Source organism: Syzygium oleosum, unplaced genomic scaffold (genome assembly GCF_021117445.2).
Source record: "Syzygium oleosum isolate NSW1041296 unplaced genomic scaffold, Sole_v2.1 Sole_v2.13, whole genome shotgun sequence".
NCBI classification, from domain to species: Eukaryota; Viridiplantae; Streptophyta; class Magnoliopsida; order Myrtales; family Myrtaceae; genus Syzygium; species Syzygium oleosum.
Genome location: NW_026607497.1, coordinates 1,621,213 through 1,640,558, shown reverse-complemented (window position 1 = coordinate 1,640,558; position 19,346 = coordinate 1,621,213). Strand labels below are relative to the sequence as shown.

At 43.7% G+C, this 19,346-nt stretch overlaps 1 protein-coding gene and 2 pseudogenes across 3 annotated transcripts; all 3 read right to left on the bottom strand.

The window, feature by feature from the left end:
- Positions 1-2,127: 2,127 nt before the first annotated feature.
- On the bottom strand, positions 2,128-6,640 carry LOC115681289 (probable galactinol--sucrose galactosyltransferase 1). Of its 3 annotated transcripts, XM_056317074.1 has the most exons (14): positions 6,495-6,640; positions 6,179-6,428; positions 5,171-5,436; positions 4,992-5,082; positions 4,754-4,802; positions 4,560-4,651; positions 4,371-4,478; positions 4,153-4,287; positions 3,650-4,060; positions 3,401-3,542; positions 3,244-3,311; positions 3,032-3,166; positions 2,711-2,928; positions 2,128-2,641 (listed from the first exon to the last, which is right to left on the bottom strand). In XM_056317074.1, exons 2-14 carry the CDS (start codon positions 6,376-6,378, stop codon positions 2,229-2,231), a joined length of 2,328 nt encoding a protein of 775 aa, XP_056173049.1. In that variant the 5' UTR covers positions 6,379-6,428; positions 6,495-6,640; the 3' UTR covers positions 2,128-2,228. The 3 variants fall into 3 exon arrangements, with proteins under 3 accessions (XP_056173049.1, XP_030461050.1, XP_056173050.1); XM_030605190.2 differs by having other exon boundaries at positions 2,128-2,605; positions 6,179-6,575; XM_056317075.1 differs by lacking the exons at positions 6,179-6,428; positions 6,495-6,640 and adding an exon at positions 5,660-5,841.
- A 937-nt stretch (positions 6,641-7,577) lies between these two features.
- Positions 7,578-15,597, bottom strand: LOC115681161 (uncharacterized; annotated as a pseudogene).
- Positions 15,598-17,244: 1,647 nt separating this feature from the next.
- LOC115681296 (epidermis-specific secreted glycoprotein EP1-like) lies at positions 17,245-18,783 on the bottom strand (annotated as a pseudogene).
- Positions 18,784-19,346: the final 563 nt, after the last annotated feature.

The following is a 19,346-nucleotide window of genomic DNA, read 5'->3' as shown; positions in this document are numbered from 1 at the left end:
CTGTTGTGGCTGTTGTGCAGATTATGCAGCAACATAATTGACTGATGTGGTTATCGAAGGAGACAATACTGTTGAGGATTAATGTTGAGAGAGGGAAGTAGTAGTCGTTGAAAAAGAAGTGGACACAAGATAAGAAGTGTGCTCCTGGCGTACACCGTGCAGCGGGTGCAATCTTAGGATTGTTCAACTCTAATACCATGTTATAAAGCAACACAAAAGATGAAAACTAATAGGTGGAGGGAGACCACTATGTAAAGATCACATAAATCTTATTAAGCGATATGCGATATTTCAACACTCCTCTCATATGCAAGTCGGATTAATCGTGACGCGTGAAAATTTGACTAATAGGGTAAAAACACATGTGAAAGGGGCAAAACCTGACTTTGATGAGTTAAGTTAGAAAAGACCCACATCGAATAATTAATGTATTAAAGTAGTTAATATATTCTAGTTGGCTCATAACTCATTAAGTTAAAACTTTTTAAGTTTTGATTCAGTTAAATATGTTGACGAGTTTGAACTTGAGCTCATCCTTTGGAAGGAGATTGTTAAGTGAAAGTATCGGGTTTTTACTGCGCGCTTCTAACAGTTGACATGTGTGATTAACCGATCAAATGGGTAGTGGAGATCCATACTAACAACTTTATGTTTGAATTTCAGTAACTCTCAAAATTGACTTACTTTCTCATGCGTCACTCCTCATGGAGTCAGTGGTGCATTCGATGCACACCAAAAATACCTTCTCCTAGTTAGTCTTGTAGGATGAACGTACGTACCATTATTCCTTATTTCGTCTTTGTGCCAAAAACAAGAAGGAAATATGCAATTACTCACGTGTCATCCACGATGAGGAAAGCATGGAATATTTTTAGAACTCTAGGCATAGTCATTCAAAGCTCTTTCATCGAAGCATTGTCTATTTAGGTCGCGAATATGCTGCGCGCACGCCGATTATCAAATCCGGAAATGTTTGTGTCTTCTCCGGATTTCTTATTCGATATCCCGCCTCCTAGTTTCAGCATTTTGAGCCAATCAGCAGAAGCACATACAATCATGTGGCAATAATCTCTACACTAAGCATGCCCTTGAATTGGTGAGACATCAAATGCTGTTGAAAGGAGACTCCCCTTGATGTTATTTGGCTGCAAAGGCATCAGCATCTTATTGATTTGATTATACGAATGAAACGGCATGTCGTGGTACATCTGCGATGCTCGTCAACTGAAGTCGACAAGCCGGTAGCCTAGTTTTTAAAGGGAAAAGCGAGGACAAGAGAGCAAGGATAGTGGCCTCAACATTCATTCTGCCAGTGATTTGGTTTATACAATGAATCGGCGTGTCTTGGCACGCCCGCAAACTGAAGTTGACAGGTTTGTCACTTTATTTTTAAAGGGCAAAGGAGGACAAGAGAGCAAGTATCATTGGATCCCACATTCCTGCTGCTATAGTGATTTGAATATACGGATGAACCAGCATGTCGTCGTACGTCCGCGATACGCATCAACCGAACTCGACAGGCTTGTAGCTTAGGTTTTTAAAGGGAAAAGCATGACAAACGAGTGAGTATAATAGCATCTAAATCCATTCTGTCAAGTGGGATCTTACACGGCTCCGTTGTTTGCAGGCAGTGATTGTTTTGACTTTGTAGAGCGAAAATGCTAAGATACTGAATTATTGTAACGGTGGCTTATTCAATTTCGCCACAGCATCAGCAAGAACCCTAGGATTTAGAACCATTTTCAGGATCTCTAGTCACTTCAGCTGGCCATAATGTCTAATAAACAATGGCGGCTCTTTTTCTTTAATCAAAACCGTAGTTATTTGGTGGTTTCTTTAATCTGAACTGTACTTGCCTGGTCTTATTCTCTCTGTTTGAGTTTGTCGTCGTGTAGATCTAGCGTGCATCATCACATGGTTGGCAGCAAGGATGGTTATCCGTGTCCATCGTCGTGTCGCATGTGGAATGTGGAGAATGTTAGCTCATTTAATTTGGTTTTCTTGGATTTTGAAAATGGTCATGCTGTGTTTAAGCTTGTGTTTATGCTTCTTGAAGATAATGCTGGGTGAATCAGAAACTTTAAAAGTGCTGGGACAATCTTGATTGTCTGAGGTTTTGAACTGTGATTGATCAATCATCACGTTCTTGAAGTTCTCCGCGATCACTACATATTCAACTCATACACAAGAAATCATTTCAGTTCAGTCAAGAACTTGTTTCTTAAAGCTTAGAACTTGATGATTATGCTCCAAAGGTACAAATCTTCATCTGGAACTTCAAGAGCAAAGGTCACTAGACCACTTCTCTGTCTATATTCAAATGGCACTTCCCGGGACTCAACCAATATCCTCTTAGGCTGAGCCAATGAATAGGCTCCAAACATGCTGCATCCTCGAACTCTCATGGAAATAGTCATAGGTTCATCGAGTTCATACTTCAAATCACTGATCGCTCCTCCGGAGTTAAACATCTCAAGGAGACCTATAGGAGCGAATTTCGCTCCATTCGACAAGCTTTTAACAGGAACAACAGTGAAAACCTCGTATTCTCGAGGTCCCAGCGCAATTGAATAGGATGAATTCTTCGGAAGATAAACCACCTCTCCTAATGCGATCATTAAAGGAAACAAAAAGAACATCACTGAGCGAATTAAGTGGCAGCTTCCCATAAACGGCATCAAACGATGTGTAAAATCAAAGCATTAGTTACCTCCACGATGCGAGTACACTACAGTATCGCCGTTCCATCCATCATCCGCAACTCTTGGCAGATAGTCCACGTCTTTTGCAGTAATAGACCCAGTGATGGTCACAACGTGTTCATCGTGGATAAGTGGCTTTTTTGTGACTCGACACCAACCAGCTCCTTGACAGTTGAATACACCAATCACTCCAGAGAAGCTATTCAAGTTCCATATCTTCAAAAGGCTGCAATGAGAAAATTTTGGGAACTCGGTGCTAAATTAAGCAGTCAGGGATAATAGACATACAAGTTTGGAATCAGATGGCCGAAGAGTTCATATATTTTCACCTTTTCTTATCTCTAGCAGGGTCAGAAAATAAGCAATCCCTTGTTGGCCTCCCCGGTAGCCTTGCCCTTAATATAGAACCGTCGGGTAGTGAGAGTTTCTTGAGTAGATTGGAGTCATGACATTCGGGCTTGTCACTGCGTTCTCAAATACAAACGCATTAGAAATGAGAAAGACAGACCAGAGAGACAAGAAATCCTGACCAGTATTTTACCTAACATAAATTGCACATCCACCGACTGCACGTGCTGCTCCGTGATACTCGGCCAATGGATGTTGGCTCTAAGATTTTTACGAATTCTCTCAAATTACATATATTGGAACGCATATCCTTACATTGTTATTTAGTCTTAGAAAAGGCAAAAACTTACATGGAACATATCCCAGTCTGGCTGCATGAATTCCCCGATAAAAGTGGAGTTATATGCAACTGATGCGACATGAATTGTGTGTGATGCAGGATCTCTTGGGAAAAAATCATCCGATGCTCTCATTATTGCTGTTTTCTTCCCACTGCGCAGTGATTTAGATGTCATACAGTTCAGGTGCTTAAAAAGTCGGTGAGTCTTGCCTTTTGCATATCATGATCCAATGTAAGAAATTATAGACGTAGAGATGACCTGTATAAACTGTCTGTGTTATGGCTCATACAAGAAATGATGTCATTGTCTGAGAAATTACGGGCAATAGATGCTTCTAGTGCTTCATAATACTTTCTAGCAAGATTCACTCGTCCGCTGTGGCCTTTCCCAAGAGTTTCAAGGATGGTCTGAGCATCTACTTTGACTCCATCCACACCAGTCGATGCGAGATATGAGTGGAGATCGTTGTAGAAGTCATGAGCCTTCTCTGGCTTCACCAGGCCAACTCCGTTCGTCATAATGCTTTTAAGCACATTACAAACACCATTTGCTTGAACACCAGGAGATGAGACAGGATCCACCAAATTGGCTTCATAGCATTCCATCGCAGGGGCATTCGGTTTTACGCCACCCCAGTACCCGGCTATAGCATGCCACACGTAGACAAACCTGCCAAAATTCAACAGAATGATAACAGCAAAAACCTTGACTGAGAGGCACCTCTCAAACACCTGATCAACATCTCTAGGAGCAGATCATACTTTAGACCATATTGCTCTTTTATTTCAGCAATGATGCGCTGGAGTCCACAGCCCAGTTCTTTCTCCGCGTGCCCTTCCTTGGGATGCTTTCGAAACTTGTGGTTCTCTTTGATGTCTACCAATCTGTCTGCAAAGCTGTGAGACAAGGTATCAGAGATAAAGTAAGTTGATGAAAAGAAACTCTGCTCATCCCTGGAAAACTGCAAAAAGCTTCTCACTTGGCAGTGTCCTCAGCTTTTGATTCAATGCCTGTGGGATCCATCGCAACTGATTGCCATCCATCATCAATTATAAGGAACTTTGGAGCGATCCCGCCTTTCTTGAAGCTGCCAGAATTTCATGTTAATTAGTGTCTGAGAATTTTAGATCTGTGCTATTACATTTCAGTGTCAAGGAAGAGATCGAACCTCTCTAATCCTAGCTTCAGGCCTTCTTCTGTGACGTCGGCGTAAAAGGCATCCCATGTGCACCAGCCAAACCAATTTATCGTATCCGGGATCTGAGCCACAGAGAATAAACGGAAGTCCAAGGGACGAAGATTCCAAATATGTCTCACAAAACCTATAATTGCTCTAAGATGCTATTATGGAGGAAATGCTACCTTTTTCCTCTCAAGATGACAGAACGTCTTCTGATATTTTTCGACGGCCCTGTACATTACATATAAGTCGATGCTTAGATGATGTATCAAGGTGAGCCTTTCTCAATGAACCACTACGAACCAAAATAGTTGGAGATGGCAGCACCGATTAAATGTCAATATAAAGCACATTAATTCATAATTTGGTACTTCTGGTTATCAAGAATGCTTAGCAGCTATTTTAAGAACATGAACTTACTTCACTGCATAAGAAACAACGTCAAAAGGGTTTGATCCTGACGCTGCAAATACTAAATGACTTCCGTCGAAAGTATCAATGGAAGGATCGCCTGCAGTAAACCAGCAGTTACCCAAGTGCAACATAGCGAAAAGGTTTGTAAACTGGTCCGGCAAAGACCGATGCTTTTCACTACGTACCACTTTCCAAGCAGATGACCATCTCATTCTGTTCGTTCCCTTGAAGAACGGCTCTGAAATCCCCTTCAAGGAGCGGCAGGAAGACAGTGTACATTTCTGGTTTGTCTAGTCCACTGCTTCTTGTTCTTGCATTGTCCAAGCACAAGGTGTTGCGGACTTCAACCAACAGAAATTGGGTCTCAAAGGGAATGTCGCAGCCACAGGTGCCCATCCACTGCGTCATCCACCACATCTTGAAGCGGTAAAGACTCATGAAACGTAAACCCCTGCAAATCAGAAAATTTAACCATTTGAGTAATCAGTTACACAGAACCACAAGCGCTTGCTCAGAATGAAGAACTAAACCAGACTGTCACAAACTACATTAGCAACCGAACCATTTGCTACATACAAGAGTCAAGAGATGCTAAACACAAGCTCAAGCTTTTGCAGGATTGAAACCAAAATAGTGATATTAAAATCTAAATCTCAGTAAAGAGGAATTTGCACCTAGATGGACCATTGCTGATGGCACTAAGCCAAAAGTAATTACTGAAATCTTGCCAATGAAGGCCTTCAAAGTTGTCTTCAATTTTTTTTATAAACCACTCATTTTCTGTGCCACGAAAGTGTAAGCTACCATGCGGAATCCACCTTCTTTCTATCAAACAATTCATCCAACCCAAGTATACTTATTTGGCTGCTTGAAGTCTATTCATAAATCAAGCACATATACTGAAGAAAAGAAACCTGAAAAGAGCTAATTTGCCACTGCCTACCTGGTTTCATTCCGGTGTTATACAATCTAATTGTGCAACTCCTATTGCTATGATGAGATTACTGGCAACAACAAGGACTACTAGTCTGAACTAGTACTAAGCTCACAAAAAGCACGCATTTTCATGGATCTCGAAACTTTTACTGGTTTTCTTTCGCTGCATTATCTGAGACAACTACGGAAAATTTTGAAAATGGAGAGGAAATGACACCCATTAAAGCAGCAAAAAGAAAAGGAGATTGCATACTTACAGAAGCTTTCCAACAGGGAAGACCCTGAGACTGCCCTTGTGATCAGATTTGACCCCAATGAAAGCCCCATCACACAGAACATCATCGTTAGAGACCACGGGAGTCAATGAAACATTGTCGTGCACGTCAGATAACACGCATTGGCCCGACACCATCAGCTTCCCATTTGTCAAGCTCACTATTCCTGCCCCAATCGTCATCTTTGCTCTCTTGTAGCTTTTGTTCCTCGGAATTGGAAATGAAACCGAGACTTCTTCAGCAAAAACTGAAAAATCTTCAGTGGGCAAATGAATGTGTACTAGCGAGCGGTGAGTACACCAGAAGAAGATGTTTTTGGCTCAATTGGTTACTACAGAGCCAACAGAGCCGAAGCATGATTGAATACTTGATGTTTTCAGAGGAATCTGGAAACTGTGTTCAATTATTAAAGAAAAAGATAGAGGAACACATATGGGCCATGCATCAAGAACCAGAAATATCCCTGTGTCACGGTCCTGTGGGGGCCTATATTCATATGATTTAAGGCATATAATTCCAATACCTCTCAACTTCACCAAATATGACTTCTGTCTCTGAAATGGACTAGGATGGCCCATTATTGTCAATCATATAATAACATCTTCGTTATGGTTTCCAACAAGGCATATCAACTCTAAACAAGAGTGCATATCCAATTAAATATTACCTACCATATTCAATCATTCGGTGTCTACTTAAGTCCATTGCTTTATCATGTTCGAGTTTCGCTCCATCAAATGCTTTCGGGGTAAGTGGATCGTCTCATTTGAAATAAAAGGATGTAGATGACAAAACCGGACTTCACATGACATTGTGCAAGTGATTCGACTCGATGTGCTGAATCTAGGGAAGCTCATCTTGGAGAGCAAATACTTCAATCGTAATCGAGGCGAAGTTGAACGAAGGACAGACTGATCTGGTAAAGTGCAAACCAAAACATTCCCTAACAGCTTTCCTTTGATAAGATCTTGAGCAGGAACAAGACTTTATCCATGACACGCCTATCACTGAGACACCAAGAGGAATAAAACACAGGCAAAAAGAAGCTGCGTGTAACATTACACACAAAAGACCCAAAAACCTCCACTCGTTGATTGTTATGATGACCCGTATTTTTGTCCCTCCAATTGAAAATTTTAGAATTGATTTTGGATGAAATAAAATGATTTTTGGGATATAACGTCGCCAATATGATGCCGCATTATCATTACTGTTTTATAATTGACTCGACATGTTGCATCATATTGAAAAACTAACGAGCACAAGAATAAGAGGAAAGCTTGATCATTCTCTCTTCTTCGCGATACCACAATTATACAAGTTGCTCCGAAAATAGAAACGAGAGAACAAGAAAGGAAGAACAAGAGCTCTGACAGGTAAAAGCAAAACTTAAAAGCTCATTGCTTGGGCACTCTGATATAGCCCACGCGTGTGGAATTAGCGACCTTGGTCAGTGTCTTCTGCTCGGAAGCGATCCAACACCGAGAAGTCTCTTGGTTGTAGAAATAACCCAAGCACTTGCACTCCTTGTTGCTCTTGCCCCCACAATACCCCTCCTTCGTCGGCCCTTCACCCTTTATGTACTTGCTCAGGGAATGGTCCACCCCAGTAAGCTTGTAGTAGCTGAAGTCACCAGGCCGACAGCTCGTGAACCTCGGCGGTGTGCAGCTCTCTCTCCAGCCCAAAAGCCCGCAGGCCGATGGGCACGCCACGCACTGGCTGTCCATGCATAGCCCGAAGTTACGGCACCGGCTAGGCAATTGGCACTGGGTGTCCCAGTTCCCTTCCTGAGAGAAGAGAGAGGTGACCTCCCATGCCGGGTAGCACTCTGCCTTGTAGTAAGTGTAGGCCTGAACGTAGCCGTCGATCCCAAGCCTGAGTATGGTCAGTGTGGAATTTTATTTGGGCCGGCGCAATATGAGCCCGCTGCCCGCTCCGCTCGGTTGGCCACCACGTATTTTAAGGTGATGTCATAGGCATAGCCCTCATCGGTCTCCAGCCCGCTGTCGAGGGTCACTTGGGCCAACGACCCGTCGGCTAGGTACACGTGTCGCGCAAATGTGTAGTAGAGGAGTGGCTTCGGGGAGTTCTTGCTTGTGTAGTAGATGGACAATTGCTTGGGCTCAATCACCAGGCTGTAAGGTCCGTTGGAGTTGTCCTTCTTGGAGGCTCTTCTCACGAGCTTGCTCACCGGCCCAGCCCGCAGGGACTGGCCCACGAGGAGGGTGTCCGTGGGCGAGTCAAAGCTTTGCCACACGAAATTGCCTTTAGAGTCATAGAGGACCGTGTTGCCATTGGCGAGCAATTTAAAACCCAACGACCCCTTTATTTGGAGTGCTCGATTGACATGCAACCCGGCCATCAATGTCCTCCAGGACAAGGTTGCCATCGCCCCCGAGTGCGAAGGTCGCGTTCTCATGGGCCGGGCTGACCCAGTTGGCCTCCCATAACCAGCGGAAGAGCGACTCGGACCGCGTGGTGGACATCCTCAGGGGCAACAACTTGAGCTAGGAATGAAAGTGAGAGCAAGAGAAGAGTGTAGTAGAGACAGTGATGAAGACATGCTTGTCTACTATTGTTTAATCTTTGGCATGTGATGGGCATTGGTGGGGTTTCCTATTTATAGTAGAGCTTGAGGATGGAGCGATGAGAGTCGTCGAAAAAAAAAATGACACGAGAATCGAAGTGATCTTCAGGAGTGCTCAAGGTGTTTACTCGGGTCTATACCGGGTGCACGAACTTATGATATACTCAAATTTTTCACGATCGTCTAAGCTATAATTCCAAGAAAAGAAACATGTGGAGGAGAGAATTGTGAAATTTTTGTATATTTTCTATGTATCATGATGAAGAATATAATGACCTATATACCCATAATTTTGAGAGATATAGAGAATCGAGAGAATTATCATAATTATCTTTAATACAGTTAGGGGTGTGCAACAAAATCACCCAAATTAGGAACCACTAGGACCGGACTGGCCAGTTCTGGTCCGGTCCGGGCAATTCCTAGTTTCATAAAATTGCAACCGGTGATGGGCAGTCCGGTTCCCGGTTCCAAGGTGGAAATCGGAACCGGACCGATCGGACTGCCTAGACCAAACCGATTTTTTTTTTAAAGAATAGCAGTGTGTAAAGTATAAGCCTTACCATCGGTTCTTACCCTGTTAGCCTCTCAGGGTCTGTTTAGTAACGTTTTTGTTTTTTTGTTTTTCTGTTCTTTTGTTCCCCGGAACAGAAAAAGAAAAGAAATCCGTTTAGTAAAAAAAATCTATTTTTTTTTTCTGGAACAAAAAAATGTTTCTGAAATAGATTTGGAACAGAAACAAGAAGCAAAAAAAATCTGCTTCTTGTTTTTGGAACAAGAAAAAAGAAACGATTTTTTTTTCTAGAATTCTCCAAAAACAAGAAACAATCCATCGGCCGCAACCCGCCCATCGCCGCCTCTCGTCGTCCTTCGCCGCCACCTACCGCTCGCCTTCCGCCGCAGCCCGTCGGCCAACGCCCGCCGGCTGCCTCCCGCCCGCTGGCCGCCTCTTGTCGTCGACCACTGTTCTCCTCTGCTCGACGCTTGTCACCACCCGCCACCGGTCGCCGTCCTCCATCGCTGGCCGCCGTACTCCATCACCCGACGCCGGCCGCCACCCGGCGCTGGCCGCCTCCCCCCGCCAACCACCCGACGCCGGCGATCACCCACCACCGGTCGCCGTCCTCCGTTGCCGCCAGCCACCCACCACCAGCCACCATCCTCCGCCGCCGGCCATTGTGCTCCACCGCCCAACGCCGGCCACCACCCGGCGCTGGCTGCCCTCGGCCGCCGGCCACCTCCCACCCCTGGTCACTCGACGCCAGTGGTCACCTACCATCGGCCGCCATCCTTCGCCACCGTGCTCCATCGACCGACGATGGTCACCCTCCGCCGCCAGCCACCTCCCGCCGCCGCCCCCCGCTACCGTCACTGCCGCCCGACTCCACCGTGCTCCGCCGCTGACCGCCATGCTCCATTGTCTCCCGCCGCCGGCCGCCATCCTCTGCCGTAGCCAACCACCGTCCTCCGCCCCCCACCGCCACCCGCCGTCCTCCATCGGTAGCCCAGAAGGGAGAAACTCGTCTATGGAATAGAAATGGATGATTCACGCCCTAAACGCGTTTCTATTCTTTTTCTATTCCAGGAATAAAAATTTTGTACAGTTACTAAACGCTATTTTTTACTCAGAAACTGTTCCAAGAAATAGAAATAGAAAAAACTATTTCTGATCAGAAATTGTTTATGGGAACAGAAACGTTGCTATGCAGACCTTCAGTGTCTCACGCTTCCTCTTTCCCTCTCGGCTCTGCCACTCCTCACAGTCACTCTCTTACCCTCTTGGCTCCTCGCAGTCACACTAAGGGAATGCATAAACATCGTCTCATCGGTCTCTCTTGTTTGCAAGGTTCTTTCAAAGATTTCAAGCCGTCATAGCCACCTCCGGCAGCTGCCATTCACCGATCCAGAGTCGCGCAGAAAAGTACTTTGTCCTGTTCTAGTTTTTGCTTGAAGCGAGCGAAGAGTTTGCTCCGGCTCGATTCCTTTTTGCCGACTCTGATTTCAACCGATGGAAACTATCACCGATTAAATCTCAGTTCGTGGCCTTCAATTGCTTTTTGTCTCTACTCTTTTCCACGCAAAATGGAGGTCGAGAGCTATAATGGCGTTTACGTGAAAATCGACTACGTCTAAAGCCTTTTTAATGATATGAGATTATATTGTTGCTAGTTGTTATGATCCGAAATATTTATTTGTTGTACATTTACATCTAAGATCTGAGGCCGAATCATCTATTACAAGTTCAATGATATTCCTGAATGACATTTAAACGCATGTTTGTTGAAAGAATGGAGTTCAGTAATCATTCCTTTTAGTGTATAATCCGGTATTATTTAAACACTAAGGAATTTAATGTGTTTAACATGTTTGAAGAACACGAATTATTATGAATCCACCGATTCCACCAAACCGCTCACAAACCAGTCCTCTTGGTCTGATTTCCAGTTCTTGGATGGGACTGGATTGGATTGGGAATTGATCACCCCTTAATACAATACAACATTTATCCCATTCTAATTTCGAAAAAAAAGGTGATAAACTGAAAAGTACTCATTAAGGAGTGCATGGCTGCACAGTCTCCAGCCAACGGAGTGGTTATGTTCCGGTATATCCCCCGTTATTCCCGACATGCTATGGTGTCCTGAGGTGGTGAGGAGCAGGTCGAGTCCGCAACAGCTGCGGAGCAACAGTCGCATCCGGATCTGATCTATCTACTCGGCAATTCATCCGGTGACTTCACGGTCGCCGAGAGAAGCCCCAAGAAGCATCTTTCGGTTCATTGCAAGTGGGACAAATTGGAGTTGGGCAGTGAAAAATGGACATGTAAATTGGAGGAAGAGGCTGGCCCCATTCTCCATAAATCCGCAAAGCCAATCGGTTTTCGATTGCGTCGTTATCTACTGTGGGGGATGAATCAAGTCTTCGCATCACGTAAGAGGCATCCTAGGCTGGGTAAAGTCGGTCAATGCCATTGCAAATGGATAAAGATAAGAAGCCACGAGTTACGGTAACACTCTTCTTCTTCTTCTTCTTCTCGTTTAAAAAAAAAAATTCCATATGAAGCATAAATCTGTCGGTGCACTTCGAGTATTTGCTGATTCACCATTGTAGGTGAGGAGACAAGCTGTAGCTTAAAATTTTAAATTTATTACGAAAATGATGAAACTACCAGTGACATGCACTAACATTTCATTAGAGATAAGGACACTACAAGTGTTATAATTTTTGTACAACGCTCATTTTAGAGCTCAAGTGTCATGACTTTTCAAAAATGATCTTTTGAATGCCAATGCCATGACGTTCAATCAATCACTTGAGTGATAACTTTTTAAAATTGTTCACCCAAGCTTAAAAAATTCGACGTGGCATAGCACTTGCAGTAAATATGTTTTAAAAGTTATGACACTCAAGTAATCGATTGAAAAGTTATATGACATTAAAATAAGCATTGTACATAAGTAATAGCATTTAAAGGATTGGAAAAAAAAAAGTTATGACACTCAAGTGAGCATCGTACAAAAATTATGTCACTTGTGGTGTCATTTTCCCCATTTTATTAGAATTCAGTTTTCACTTCATATTATTCGAAAAATAAGGTTTTTTTTTTCGCTTCAATAAGATAATTAGCTAATTATCTTATTAGATTAGTTGGATTATATAAATTTCAAATTAAATTTTCTTTAACTGCTTAAGCTTTTAAAATCGTTGGCAATGATTTCACAAAATTTTATATGGTATTAGAGCGAGGTCCGGATGTCAAAACTATCCAAGCCCATTAATTATCTTAATTATCAAATTACGCTTTCATTTAACCGTTTAAGTTCTTAAAACCGTTGGCAATAGTCCCACAAAATTTTATGTGGTACGAGAGTAGGAGGTCTGAAGTTCAAATCTATCCAACCCCTTATTTGCCTATACATCATGATATAATTACATGCTTGTCTTAGCCCAAAGTCTGGATTACGTGTTAGTGGGAGTGTTAAATTTTTTAAATAATAAACGATGATTTTATCTAATGACTTAAATTTTTGAAACAGTTAGTAATGGTCCCACAAAATTTTACAGGATCGAGATTACATATCGATTTCCAACCATGACCAAATATAAACCATTTCGACTTGAATTTTCTTTAGTCTTAGCCTTTTTCTGATCATTAGTCTTAGCATTTTTATGATCATTACTGTGCTTATCCTGGCTAGAATCCCCAGGATTCCTTTTCCATACTAAATTCCTGGCTCGGAATTTCTTAGGTTTGTAAGGTATTGATGGAATTTGAGTAATATGAATCTGATTAACCTGTCTTTGGACTTCATGCATCTTCTTCTTCCTTTGTAACCTCCTTTTTTGAGTCCTTGTTACATTGCCCCCTGGACCTTGAACTTCTCCTGATTCAAACCACTCATCTTCTGGCGGATTGCTTGGTTTTTTCAAAGTTCTAGTTCGATGAGGCGTTACAGTCGTATTGGTCTCTCTTTTAGGTGGATCATCGAATTCCTCACCCCATCCAGTTGCAACCACTTCCTCCGAATATATAGGAGGTGGACTATAGTCAACATAGTAGTCAAATTTACCACTAGGCTCTCCTAATGTTCCAATCCTAGGGTCGCCCTCTTCATAGCGTTGCTTGAAAGACTTCCATTTTGTTGGGTATTGTATCGAATTATTGACAAACTGAGCATTTTGCTCCTGATTCGGACGTTTATTCCTGTCTTGACCATTTCAGGATCGACGTCGATATTCAGTCTTTTTGTTATAATTCTGATATCCAAATTGATCCCAAAAAGTTTCTTCTTGTGAAACATCCTATTTCGAAAGATGCTCTCTTCGTCGATCATAATTGATTTCTTCTTTACACCGAGCACATAGGTGTGGCTGCATTATTCTACCTTTAGGTTTTAATGATACCATTCCCGTCATCACGGGGAATGGATCAACATCCACCTCCATAGGAGCCTTTTCTTTGTCATCTGCGAATTTGATTTTGCCTTGTCGAATCGCTTCTTGAATGTTCTTTCTTAACACAATACAATCAACCGTATTATAACTCCATGAGTGATGCCACTTACAGTATTTCTTTCCTCTCATATCTTCTGGGCTTGGTATAACTTGGCCCTCAGTAAGCTTGATTTGCCCATCGGCCAAAAGGAAATCAAATATTTCATCGACCTTATTTATGTCAAAGGAATAATACTGGACGTCCTTTGATTTGACCATGACAGTTCCCTTTTCTTTCGTTTTAGCTGGCTTCAAAGCAAGGCAAGTATATGACTTTTCTATTATCATCTTGGCAACTGCCACTTCAGCATACTCTAATTCATTTTCATCGACCGGTGTTTCATCGACAAAGTTTACTTCATGTCTAGCATGCTTTCGATCTTTTTCTTTCAAAAAGTTTTCATGCTTCACAGCAATGGTAGTCAATGAAAATAAATCATAATAAGCTTGTCCTACCATTCTTTCCCTAAATGGCAAACTTTAGACCGTTAAAGGCAAATTCAGCAAACGTTCTTTCAGGCAATGGTACGAGACATCTATTCCCTGCCTTTCTAAATCGAAACATGAACTGATCAACTGACTCATTATTATATTGTCTCATTGCTGATAAATCTGCCACAGACATATCTGGCACTGCCCTTTGAAATTGACTATGAAACATCATTTCCATTTGATCCCAAGAGGTTACAGAATGAGGCGGTAGAGATGTGTATCAGGTAAAAGCGGTTTTGGACAATGATAATGGGAATAAGCGCAACTTCCAATGATCTCCATACGTAGCATCTCCACATAAAGCAGTGAATCGATTGATATGCTCTTGTGTTGACTGCTTGTCTTCGCCAGTAAACAGGCTAAATTCCGGCATCTTAAACCCCCTTGGATACGGAACGGTATCCATCCATTCTGGGTAGGGCTTCCTGTACACTTGCCTAAAAACTCCTGGTTCGCCACCGTATTGCCGTAACATTGGATCAACTATGTGATAATTTTGTCATGTTGGGATTACAACCGGTGGTGCATTTTGTTGCAAAAGTTGATGCATCTGATATTGAGGTATTGGTGCTTATGGGATTGGTTGTAGTAATGGATATTGTGCTACTGGCTGTGGATGCTGTGGAGTTGGATTTTGTAGTGGTGGTTGTGGATATTGTGGAATTGTGTTTTGCAACGGTGGTTGTGGATATTGTGGAATTGTGTTTTGTGGTAAGGGCTATAACGGTTGTGACACTTGATAATGTGGTGTTGGCTGTGGTGTTGTTACATTTCTCCCTGGACTATCCATATTCACATTTGGCCTGAATAACCCTTGAGGAACGCTTGGTTGAGCAGCAAAACCACTGGACAACCCATTGTCGTGTAATTGATACGGAGCAATATGCTGAGGAACCATATTTGCAGTAGTCACATTTGTCTGAACTAAACCAGACGAATTTGCTTCATTGGCTGCTAGTTGACCCGTATTGATATTCTCGTTTCGATGTATTGAATTAACTGCATTACCTTCAATTGTTGACAACTGGGTGTGTGTTTGATTTGCCAACGCATTTTCTCCTCTCTGAAGAATTCTTACTGGTGCAAGAGGCATAATTTGCCCTGCTGTTGCACTGTCAGAGTTTGTAACTATGGGTTGTCCAAGACTTCCAACTGCACCTGGAGGTACGACTGGGACAGTCTGTGGTTGAGAAGAATTCATCGATGAATTCGGCCTTCCAGTGATCTCTTGAACCGTATTGATAAACAATGGCCTAACAGTATCAGCCACGCATCTAGTGACTAGATTAGCCAAATCATTATGTTGTTCTTCCATGATTCTTCTCATAGTAGCAAGTGTAACTGGATTTGGTTCCAATTGCATTCTTTGCTCTTCGGTAAGGTGTTTGGGAACGTCTATCTCCCCTACTTGACCTTGCTCTGTAATTGTTCGCCCGTTTGATGATTCTGTGCGTGTCACTCGTTCTATAGCAGGATTCGGAGGTGCACTGCTCCCTGGAACATTGTTATTCTAGTCTAATTGGCTTTGACTTCTCGTTCGTGCCATTATTACTCCTTCAATTGATCTAAGAGGTCCTACCGGGCGTGCCAAAATTATGTTTCGTCGGAAATGTCCTCACGACGAAATATAATTCACCGAAAGTCGTTCTTCGGTTCTTAATGAAAGGAGACTGAGTTCTAGATCTAATTCCGGACAGGAGCAATCCAGGCGTGAACAAGGAGCTTGATTTTTACAAAAAATCTAGACGAACCCATCCAATTGCTGGTGGCGTCCAAAGTTTACAAAGATCCGAGCAATTACAGCTAAGGAAACTGAAAGTGCGAAACTGGATAGTAAAGACTACAACTATGGAAACTGAAAGTGCGAAACTTGGAAGTAAAGATAAAAGACAATATTTATTTTGTTCATGTGTGTCGGGGAGCTCCTCTGTTGATAATCAGACGCTATTTATAGCACATACTTGGTAACCGTTCTTGGTGTTGTATCAAATCTCTACCGTTGATTTCATCTTTACCGTTCATGTAATGACATCTGTTTATCAACTGTTATCGATCTTATCTTCTGTATGAAGTGATAACCGCTGTTGAGCCCATTTAGTCTCTGAAACGACAACCGTCATCTAGCCCATTGGTTCTCTAAGGCGACAACTTTCATCGAACTTTTCTCCGTTTAACACCTGTCTTTCAGAATGGTAACTGTCATCGAGCTTTTTCTCCATTTGACATCTGTCTCTTGGGATGATAACCGTCATCGAGTCTTTTCTCCATTTGACACCTATCTCTCGGGATGATAACCGTTATCGAGCCTTTTCTACGTTTGACACTTGTGTCTCGGGATGATAACCGTCATCGAACCTTTCCTCCGTTTGACACTTGTCTCTCGGGATGATAACTGTCATCGAGCCTTTCCTCCGTTTGACACCTGTCTCTCGGGATGATAACCGTCATCGAACCTTTCCTCCCTTTGACACCTGTCTCTCGAGATGAAAATCGTCATCGAACCTTTCCTCCGTTTGACACCTGTCCACCAGAAACAAGGACCTTCGTCAAGCTTTTCTGACTTGACATCCATTATCCTTTTCATCGATTTCATCGATGAAAAGCACCTTTAGCATTTGGATATTTGTTTTTTCTGGAGTAAAGGCTTTCATCGAATCTTTCATAGCTTTATATTCATTTTTCTCCTTGTCGATACTTCGATGAAAATACCTTCAGCATTTTTGATCCCCCTCTCTCTGAATTTCAAATTTCCCGCTTATGACTGTCCGTACCTACCAGCTGTCATTTTAGTACAGGTGATGTCATCTCTTGTCGTTTTACTCATACATCCTCACGATAAAATCTCTAATTAATTTCATGTGTCAACAACATGTAATGTAGGTCGCTTGAATACAAACCTTATTATTCTTACTGCTGTATAGTTCACTCGTTCGTGTGGCGTCTCATGATGAGAAACTGGACATGCACACAGAAGTAATAAGCAAAAGCTTCATTGTTCTCACTTATTGGCGATACCACAGCAATACAAGTTGCTCCCAGAACAGAGAAGAAGAACGCAAGCTCTGACCAAAGAAATGCAAAGACTTAAAAAAGCTCATTGCTTGGGCACTTTGATGTAGCCCACGTGCGTGGAATTTGCGACCTTCGTCAGTGTCTTGAGCTCGTAAGCGATCCAACACCGAGAAGTCTCCTGGTTGTAGAAATAACCCAGGCACTTGCACTCCTTGTTGCACTTGGCTCCACAGTCCCCCTCTTTCATCGGCCCTTCACCCTTCGTGTACTTGCTCAGGAAATGGTCCACCCCGGTCAGCTTGTAGTAGTTGAAGTCGCCCGGCCGACAGCTCGTGACCCTTGGCGGCGCGCAGCTCTCGCTCCAGCCCAAAAGCCCGCTGGCCGAAGGGCACGCCACGCACTGGCTGTTCGCACAGAGCCCGAAGTTCCCGCACCGGGCCGGCCATTGGCACTCGGTTTCCAAGTCCCCATCCCGAGAGAAGAGAGTGAAGGTGATCTCCCATGCCCGGTAGTCCACCTCGTCGTAGTAAGTGTAGGCCCGGAGGTTGCCGTCGATCCCAAGCCTGAGTATGGTCAGTGTGGAATTGTATTTGGGCCGACCCACCGTGGCCGTGATGTGCTCGAGGCTCGTTTTGTTGGCCAGCGCAAGTTTTAAATTGATTTCGTAGGAGTAGGCCTCGACGGTCTCCGACTCGCTGTCTAGGGTCACTTGGGTCAAGGAGTTGTCGGCGAGGGTTATGAATGGCGCGAGTGTGAAGTAGAGGAGTGGCTTTGGGGAGTTCTTGCTAGTGTAGTAGAGGGCCAATTGCTTGGGCTCGATCACCAGGCTGTACGGCCCGTCGGAGTCGTCCTGCTCGGAGGCCCGGCTCACGAGCTTGCTCACCCCCCCGTTTCGCAGGGACTGGCCCACGAGGAGGGTGTCCGTGGGCGAGTCGAAGCTTTGCCACACGAAATTGCCCTTGGAGTCATAGAGGACCATGTTGCCATTGGGGCACAATTGGAACCCGACAACGCCTTTATTCGCGGTGCGCGATTGCCACGCGACCCGGCCATCGGCGTCGGCCAGGACAAGGTTGCCGTCAGCCCCGAGCACGAAGGTCACGTTCTCGCGGACCGGGTTGCCCCGGTTGGCCTCCCAGACCTAGCGGTAGAGCAACTCGGACCGCCTGGTGGCCATCCTCAGCGCCACTGTGAAGGCATTGGGGGTGGTGTTGAAGAAGCAAAGCCGGAACGGGGATCTAGCGATGCCGATCTGCCGGTAATCGCCGTGGTACTCAACGATATAAGGCCCGAACTCGCCTTGGTTGACGAACTTGAACTGAGCGGAGGGAGGGACAGCAGCTTGAGCTAGGAATGAAAGCGAGAGCAAGAGAAGAGAGGGTAGCAGTAGAGACGGTGACGAAGGCATGTTTGGGGTATTACGGTTCGATCTTGGCATGTGATGGGCGAATGGTGGGAGTTCTCTTCTGATACGAGAGCTTGAGGATGAAAGTGATGACAGTCGTTGGCCTCTTTTACTGACCCACATGGTGGTGATCAGCTCAGCTTTAGACATGGGGATCTGTAATGGAGGTATATGTTCCAAGTTAATTAATTTACGCAATGTATCATAATTAACATGTCCTAGTCTACCATGCCATAAATTGGAAGACTCAAGCAAATAAACGGAAGACTTATTATCTTTATTGATAATTGTCATTACATTGAGCTTAAAAAGCCCATCAGATACATATCCCTTCCCCACATACATTCCAGATTTAGACAAAACAACTTTGTCTGACTCGAACACCATACGAAATCCATGCTTGTTCAACAGAGACCCAGAGACCAGGTTCTTTCGAATTTTTGGCACATATAGGACATTGTTCAGAGTCAGCTCTTTTCCAGATGTCATCTTCAGCAACACTTTCCCTTGGCCTTCGACAGCAGAAGAGGCAGAGTTTCCCATAAAAACCTTTTCCCCATTAATTGGTTCAAGATTTGTGAACAGGTCCTTGTTAGAGCATATGTGCCTAGTGGCACCGGTGTCAATCCACCATTCCTTCGGATTGGACCCAACTGAGT

Bases quoted from the DNA above. Each gene is read 5' to 3' on its own strand.
- LOC115681289 (XM_056317074.1), bottom strand. From the start codon at position 6,378: ATGACGATTGGGGCAGGAATAGTGAGCTTGACAAATGGGAAGCTGATG. The intron at 5,083-5,170 runs GTACGTAGTGAA...GGTTTACTGCAG, and splicing joins GGTCATCTGCTTGGAAAGTG to GCGATCCTTCCATTGATACT. The intron at 4,803-4,991 runs GTAAGTTCATGT...TGTAATGTACAG, and splicing joins GTTGTTTCTTATGCAGTGAA to GGCCGTCGAAAAATATCAGA.